Source organism: Opisthorchis viverrini (assembly GCF_000715545.1).
Source record: "Opisthorchis viverrini unplaced genomic scaffold opera_v5_38, whole genome shotgun sequence".
NCBI classification, from domain to species: Eukaryota; Metazoa; Platyhelminthes; class Trematoda; order Opisthorchiida; family Opisthorchiidae; genus Opisthorchis; species Opisthorchis viverrini.
The window spans coordinates 1,031,399-1,040,252 of NW_008751695.1; the positions used below are offsets into that span (position 1 = coordinate 1,031,399).

The window sequence follows — 8,854 nt, forward strand, 5'->3', positions numbered from 1 at the left end:
AGATTTGAAATATTTTTTCCAAATGAGAATTTAGAAGTTGGATCGGAAGAGCCATACAGTAATGCTCAACCCCTTTCTTAATAGGGTCGTGATCGTATTCTAAAGTTGCTTGAGGAAATCACAATCGAGCTGCCTTTGCGGAACGATTTTTCACTGGTCACCCAAAAAACTGAACGCAGTGGACGGCAGCTGTTTAAAATCGGTCATGGAGCTGGTTAATTCTCATACAGAAGCTAGCCGCAACATCAGATGCCTCAATAACTCCCGAGCGGGTTGGATGGAACAAAAAATACTTTTCATCAACGAGAGCACAGTTGAAGGATAGGAGTGAACTTAAAACTCAGCCCTCTAAAAGTCAACCACCCCTGGAAAAATCTCAAGGGGACTGGGCGGGAACTACACTTTTCATCCACTGAAAAAGGCACAAGGTCACACTCATCTAATACTTAGCCGAGAAATATAACGAAGCCGGTGGACATGTCACATGGTAGCGCACCCCTGAAATCTGAAACGCACATCAACAGTAGTCCTATCATTCGAATAACATAGTCGTCCGGCTTTAAAACCCCTTCAGGGCCCAGCTGCCACGCCACCCGAATGAAGCACGAGGACCGGGGTGCTGCTAGGTTGCCCGAGCCTGGACAGGAGCAATCGGGATGCAAAGGTTGGATGTTCCCTCCAGTAAGTTCGGGCCTTGATCACTGAGCTATTCCGAGCACCTCTGACTTGCTTGCGCGATGTAGGTCGTGGCATACAGTAGTGAAAACGAATGATTACATGGTGACAGCTGAATGAACAAGGTTGAAAATGTCTTCCCAAGAGTGCATTACAAATACAAACGACCGACACAAAGATGCAAGGTCTTACTCAACTCGTACACCCAGCGAACTGGTACAGTGAGACCTTGGCGAGTATTTTGTGATCATCAGGCTAGCATGTCACTGGTATCAATAAGACAGTGTCAGGGTCCATAATCAGGGGATGAATTTGTAGTCGTGGACAGGCCACACTTGCTTCATCCTCCGATCCACACATGCGCGTCTCTTACCCAAACGCTGGTAGGTGTCTGGACTGACTTCAGTGTTCTAACCTATTAGAAATGATCCCGCGGATTACTTTTTTGTGGCTTTTCTAGGCGTATTGATTGTTACGAGACCAAACGAAAAATGGAACTAATAAATTCACGATCCCAATAGCGTCAGAATTACATCATGTAGTTATTTGTTGATTATTTACTTATTTTCACCGCATCAAGTTTAGTAGCATTCAGCGGACTCCGCAGTCCGGATCTTACCAGTGGTTTTCACTGGTGATATGTCAGATCGAGATTCGCGACAGTCCAACTGCTTGCTCCCCTCAGCCGCGTCAATTCAATGAGTGGATGTTTTCGTTCGGTCCATAAACGGGACGATCAGAAAAATGTTGACCGATTTCTTAGTGTACGTGAGGACCTATATTGCAAAAAGATTTGAAGAACAAAATGCCTCTCGTGTGTATCTAGTACTTGGGAGTTTCCCAAGAAAAACAAGGTTCTGATGGAAAATTTGCGGATATCAGTTGGTAGCGGCAAACATTCTGAGCAAATCACAATGTGGAGGTCTGTGGTAATCAGCAGAATTAGGGTGGGTGAATGTCCTCCATTAAGCACTGCTGACTGCATTCTGGAGGGTTTTGTTCATTAAAGACAGCCAAGAGTAGAATGGTTCCGCCAAAACTACTTACTCCCAAGAGGTAACTGTACACCAAGGGGGCACTCACTGGGAATACTGCTGTACTCATATGGCTGCAGGAGCTCAGTAAACTTTGAAGAGATATTATTGGGAACACATTACAAGAAAATACCAGTAAATAAGCGTGGTCGAGGAGTAACAGTCAGCAGTACGGCGGTGTAATAAATGGTAGATCTTGGCAAATAGATGTACAAAATGAATGCACGTCATTTTGTGGCTCTCTTTTGTGGTACTGATTAGTTCTAAGGGTTAGGGCGGTTATGGGGATCGGGATGGTGCATTAATTGCTTTTCCATTACAACTGTTTAAAAGTGGTGTTTACGGGCTCCATAAAACTGACGGATAATACTACAAATACATACGTCAATTTCAGTATAATAGAGTACAAAAGGAATATTGTTATTTGTGATCCAAACTAGGAGCTGCAAACTCTGGCTGGTTAGAATCAAGGACTTCCACGGACGAAGAGTAGCATGTATATATTTACAGAAAGATCGATAAGGAACCGGTACTCACCATGTCTTGAACAAGGCTAACAGTGGTTCCAGAAGCGAGGCGAGTAGCTGCTGACGAATCCAGTCCATGGGTCCCGTGGATGTGGTCTTTTGCCAGCTCACTCCTGTAATCCGATGTTGGAGCGCCACTTACAAGCAAAGTGAGTGGAGTTTTTGAATTTAGCAGAGACGAACACTCGCTTAACATTGAGCTAGACAAAACACCCAAAGAATTTGTCGTAACTGTGCTGGGTTTCACAGCACCCAGAGACATTGCAGTAGAAACCGGAGTAGCATCTGTCCCCACACATTGGTCCGGACGAACAAGTGTATACAGTCCGCCCAAAGAACTGCGAACGTCAAAATTTGGTACTGTATCCGTGGTAACCGACCGTAGCGGTGTTTCAGACGAGGGGGCAGAGACCAGTGAAGTGAGTAAACCTTCGTTACAAGAACTGGCTGACTGGATGGAAGGAGGACTTGGGTCAGAAAAAGCGTAACAAACAGCCATATGAGTACGGTCAAGATCCGCCGTGCCTTGAGAATACGGAGAAAGGATGCTGCTCCGGTGAAAAGATCCCAGGAAGCCGGGACTACTACCATAGTCCGTATTGCTTGTTTGAGAAACTCGGCGTTCTGCACAGGCTTCCTTTAGACTTGTTGCGATTGACAGGATAGTAGGCAGACCAGAAACAGGCGGATTATTATCCGGTGTGGTTCCACATTCTTGCGATGTCATCAGCTGTCGAGAGGCTGACCAGGTGAACATTGGCTCCGATGAAAGACTATGGAAGAATGGATAGGACCACATTAGAGATGACACGGCGAAATCTAGATTGACAAATTTTTTCACACTACCATTGTATGCTAGAACGATACTCGGCAAAGCACGTTTATCTGGATAAGGTAGGTAAGAGTAAGGTGTCTAAAGGGGATCATTAATAATATAGAAGACACTACACAATACAAAGGATGACATAAGCACCCTATTTATTCAACTTTATCGGAACCCAAACTAGAATTAACCGTTGAACTTAGACCGAGCGTGGCAAAATCAGTGTGTAGAAATGCGTAAAATGGTCCACTGGTCCAAATACGTATGGATGAGTCTTATGAACCGAAAGATCCCATTAATGTCGACTAGATCGGATAAAAATCAACCACCAAATTGATGACGGCGCCTCTCCAGGACTGACAACTTCTTCTGTCACACAAGTGTTGGCAGGTATTATCCGGCGGCGGTGAGGGTGCAGTTAAACGGTGCAAACAAGGATCATCCAACAAACCCAACAGCATCCCTCAAATAACACTGAGGAAAATCGACAGGGAGCTGGTTCCAACGTAACTCAGTTCGAAACCAAGAAGTCTCAACAACCGCTAGTATTTAGCCAAAAAGTAAGCAGTGAGATACATATAGTCGAATCCGGAAAGCCTGGGAATTTGGGGAATGGGAGGTCACCCATTAAGAAGGATATCGGGCTGAAAAGAGTTGAACAAAACAACGAGAATACAGCACTTCTATCTACAAGGAACAATGCATCTGTTCGCCATGAAGCCACTTTTACAGTCCTCTGAAGCTGGCCTTCCTTAACTTCCCAAGCGGACTGTGATGTATATTAACTACACCTGGCTGAAATTCGACGACTTGTTCTAGCAAGAAAGAACTCGTGTGACCCAACCAGTAAATCAGCTCTCTGGCCAAAGAGGAATTTAAGATTCGGGCATGCGTTCTCAGGAGGACGACCAGCAATATAACTTGCGCATACAGAAAGCAGTCGTCACTAACACTCAGAGTGTAATTTCTGTGGCCGAAAAAAACGGAATTCACGGAAATATCGTATGATGGTAGCACCGTTCTGAATTGGTACGAGAACTGATAAGTCAGGATCTTCACTCCTCAAATAGTGTTGATTCTTCTATTATTGTGTACAGCGTAACTCCCCATTTTGCTGTTTTCGGTTTTGTACCTATACCGTCATTCGTGTTTTTGACCTAAACGTGAACCACTGCATGGCATTGTCATCGCTGTCAATGATGATGAATACTAATAATAAAAGAAGGGAACAGTGAAGAAGTTCATCGTAGCCTTCCAAATTTTCAGTATTACGCAGAAAACCTACATGTGCTACCTGGTACTCTGAGGACCGGAGTCAATTCACAACATAACACTAACTTAAAGGTTGACAAAAACACATAAAATAACTTTAGGTTGTTGACACAGCTCAGGAAGGTGCGTGCCTCACTGTACTAACCATTTGGCAGTCCGGGAAGGGATATGCGACATACTGCAATAACTTAATTATTTTCTTGAGGGAACACAATACTCATCCAGTTGACGGACATCGTGGACGAGGAGTCCAGTCAAACTTCCCGTTAAAACCAGATGAGTTTGGAACTGAGCGTATTTCGCACAATTCAAGTACTTGTTCACTTTAAGGGACAAGATCATGTAAAAAAACTAATGGGTGAAACAATGACTTCGCGTTGAGATATGGTAAAACTAATCAGTGGCAGTCACAAACAGTCTGGACTAGCCCAACTAAATTGTCCAACTTTGCGAGCGAACAGAATGGGTCTTATTTAGAGGGTGGCCTTCCTTAGGGTCTTCATGACAGGACTGTATTCTTAAGGTTCGGGTTGAAGTCACCGGGTGATCTACTTGGAGCACCAGCCAGGAATGTGTCTAATTTTAATGTGTATATTAGCATAGGTTGGGATTGTGCAAAGTCGTTTTAAGTCAAGCACAGACCAATCGCTGCTAAAGGGAGCCGGAGGAACAGGCCCAAATACAAAATAAAGAAGTGAGCTATCAAATATCGGCAATGCCCGGTTAGACAGCTTAGGCAGAGTGGTCCCACCCTCGTCTACATAACAGCGTATCAGAGCCCATCAAACGTCCGTAATTAGCCATACAACTCCAATTTACGCACTACCGATTGACAAACACAAATCGCAAGGTTTGCGAGGACCAACTTATGTCTAGACTCATCAATATGAATAGTCATGGTTTTGTTCGAGTTGTCTGGGGAAGAGGGTGATGTAAAGCTTCCCGTAGCAGGATACTTGGAAGACGAATTGTTCAGAAGAATATCTGACTGGTGAAACTCGGTGGCTCCAAAACTTCTACATATCAAAACATCATGGAATTTTAGCGACCTGACTCAACAAAACCCGAAGAAACCTTAGTGCCTCTAAGAACGCTGAGTTTCTGAGTTTCATGCTAGGAATTAAAGTCATTTTAAAACATCTTAAATTCACTTCAAGTCACCTCTGTTTGTCAACAGATAAAACTTAAAGGCGCAGTCATTACTGCTTAGGGCTGCAGATGGCAGCTTATTTGCTAGAACAGGATCATTCACATGGTACTCCCCTCACATGGAGATGAATACAGTTATCCCAAAGTAAACTTCCCATCCTCTATTATTTACAAACAAGTGAAAGCCCCTTGACAAGTATCAACTTCACATGAAGACCCTCGAACGTTAGGCAGGTCGCTACCTAGCAAAACAGAACACGTTCGTTTTCACTAACACATGTCACAAATTCCAAGTAACTTCAGTGAAAGCATATGTTACATGTTGCGTATGGGCGTAATTTTAGAACGGGAATCGGTCGTACTCGATATCAACCAGCCGCATACCAGTACGCCTGAACGAGGTGTTGGGCCTTTCGGTACTGCAGTACATCAGTAGCATGAGACAGTTTATGACGTTCCATCTGGTGCGTTCCATATCCACATGTTGGAACCGATCACAAAAGTGGAGCCGTTTCTACTCTCTTCTATGTCTTCGTTTGGCTTCTGTAGCAATGTACAACCGCAAACTTCTAGCTCATGATCGAAATTATACCGTATCTATTTAGTGAGACACTTAGTATTTGTGGTAGGAGTGATGGATGGCATTCACTTGTGAAGAAATCGGATTGCCGCTGCTTAAAATGTTGATGGAAGTCGTATATTCGTAATCCGAGGAGCAAAACGATCTCCGAAAACAGCTAGAGTGGTCGAGATCTAACAACCCGACAAGTGATCGAACTTGTCATGGATCGATCAACCATCCAAAACTATAAACATTATGCAACAAGTCAAAAAAGATAAGAGTACTCCCGAATAGCTAAGATCTGGATATCAAGAGAACTGTTCGAAAGCTACTACATCAAGAAGGTAACAACCACGATTGCCACAATCCTGTGTCCAAAAACTGCATCCAACTCGGTCAACTATGTGCCAATACCTCTTGGATTGTAGTAGTCCAAATATCACACCATTTCTTCGGTCTCTTCATTCTAAAACGTTTGGGAATAAGGAATTAGGTCGAGAATAGGTTCGACTTCAACACTGGGAACGCCTTCAAAGCCTCTTTGTTGTGACCTTTGGAGACCGGTTAATGTATGGAAGACAAAGGATAATCCTACCTTTGCAGCATCTTATAAATGCATCGCCAAAGCATAGCTAACGCATGATAAACGGTTTTCTGGGGATCGACTGCACACCCAACAGAGTACTGGCGGGTTGATTCAGTTACGGTAGTTACAAAGGTCACGAGATGTGTAGCTGACTAACTCACCAAAAGGTGTTCGCTGGAAAAGTGGCACAGGATGGAAAACGCATGACCTAGTGATGAAGCACGAGAAGCTTTATAATTAGTTTTGCCCGTAGCATTCCTGCGAGGGTGGGACGTCATGGAGCAATACCGACCAATTGTTGAAGGTCCTTACCGATATTCGACACTAACGAGCCATTGTGATCGTCATTCATATCCTATTTTCCCGCAGATATCTCCCTAACCTCACCCTTACCTGTACTTCTATTCATCAAGTGGTCAGGAAGTGGACAAGTATGTCTATCTGGAACAACTCTGAAGTCGTCCACACTGAAGAAAAGCTAGCCACAATTAAGTACATCCGCCGGAGACCAAGTATACGAAACGACGTACATATTTGATCTTCTAAATAGACTCCTCAGTCACTTTTGATATTCACAACTTTCCCAGCGCTCTGTCCAACAGGAATTTGAATTTTTCATCCCTTTAGATACGACCACTTGATGCTGGTAATCGCCCTCGGAGGATCACCACAATTAGCTGGAATACTAGTCGGTGACGTCATGTGACTTACCTGGTCTCTGATACAGCAAGCACGTGCATGCAGACACTCAGATCTCTTGTTTAGTACATCTCATAGTTCCATGTATTGTCACATTGAATTCCGCTTTACTGTGTGCGTGCGTATTTATGCCTTCGAAACGGAAGTGTGGTAGGTATACTCTTTTGAAGATCTTCCTTAATGAACATGTGACATAGCTAGGTAAGCACACTGGAATACAAAGTTGAGTAGTGGCAGTGTTGGTGTTAGGCAAGTGCACATACGCGCGCCTGCGGAATCTAAACATAACCATAAGATGAAAAGCTGGTATGATCACAAAATACGCAAGCATGTGCATTCTCCCTCCCGCTTGTTGCAAAAGGGGAAGTAAAACCTCTAAGAGACAAGAGATTATTAGGTGAATAAAAGAAAGCCCCAGGGAAATATGGCAAGCAAGAGAAGTCACTAGATCGATGAAGCATAAAACTACGAGTTGGAAGCGCAGTAAAACATCGTACACCAGCTAGACTAACAGACATATGGCAGTAGCGCTAAAACAAAAAAGGCGAAGGACTCACATGCCAGATGTGACAGGAGATACGGCTGGTGGCATTGTACTCGTTCGTGGAGACCGACCAAAAGTTCCCCGCGTCACAGGCGGCGACTGCAGGCTAGGATCTGTAGCTCGAGGGGGTGAAGATATGTCAGTATGCCTGCTGGGTGTGTTCCCCCGCATTTCACATTGAGCTGAGGTACCGGGAATTTTGCAGGTTTCCTCTCTGGGAGGTATATGAGTGATCGTGGGTGAATGAGGTACAGCGTAACCAATTGAGTCGGATACGAAGGATTTGGAGGCAGGAGAATCAGTGCTGTTCGTAGTGATCACAACCAACGCACTGTTGTTATTATCATCAATACTTCTGTCAACGCCGGTATTACCTTCGTTGGTGGTTGCTGTCACACCTGGTATCCAACCCTCCTGCTCTGCTTTGAGTTTGTTCAATGTTCTCGAAAAATTGCTGAAGCCAGAAAAGCGTGCAAGCAGGTGACAATAAGAACCGAAATAGAAATTTGCTTCAAAAGTGTTACTCTGGATACATGGTGAACAATTCTAACCATTTGTTTGGAAAAGAAAAGACTCAACAGTAGGGCTGACCAAGCCTGCTGCACCTGATCAAACACACTGCAGTAAGGGGTGTAATACGGAAAACGTGTTAAAGCAAAATGGAGTACACAGCGCTGAACACAAGGAAAAGTTCGTCTGTTCCCAGCACTCATAACAATGGCTCACGGGAAGCAATACTCGAACTAACTTTACTACTCACAATTACACTGAAAACACTCCAAAAATGGACACGCACTGGAAATGCTTCTTGAGGCTGGGTGATTGTTACCGACTTAAAAGAAGATCCTGGCTGAATTTAAGTTTATGACTGAACGCAGAAATATATGAAAGAACTTGATATGTGCCTTACATCTTCACTTTGGGATTTATTATTCGGTTCAATGTACCACTTTCAGAAAACACAGAGCAAATTACATTACATT

General features: G+C 43.9%; 1 protein-coding gene across 1 annotated transcript in view; it reads right to left on the reverse strand.

Moving 5' to 3' along the window:
* T265_13129 (hypothetical protein) overlaps positions 1-8,854 on the reverse strand; it is a gene marked incomplete at both ends in the record, with an annotated part of 26,828 nt that overhangs the window by 3,504 nt on the left and 14,470 nt on the right. Inside the window, 2 exons of the mRNA XM_009167321.1 lie at positions 2,247-3,009; positions 7,885-8,325. Coding sequence (XP_009165585.1) covers positions 2,247-3,009; positions 7,885-8,325 — 1,204 coding nt within the window. The remainder of the gene's footprint in view (positions 1-2,246; positions 3,010-7,884; positions 8,326-8,854) is intronic.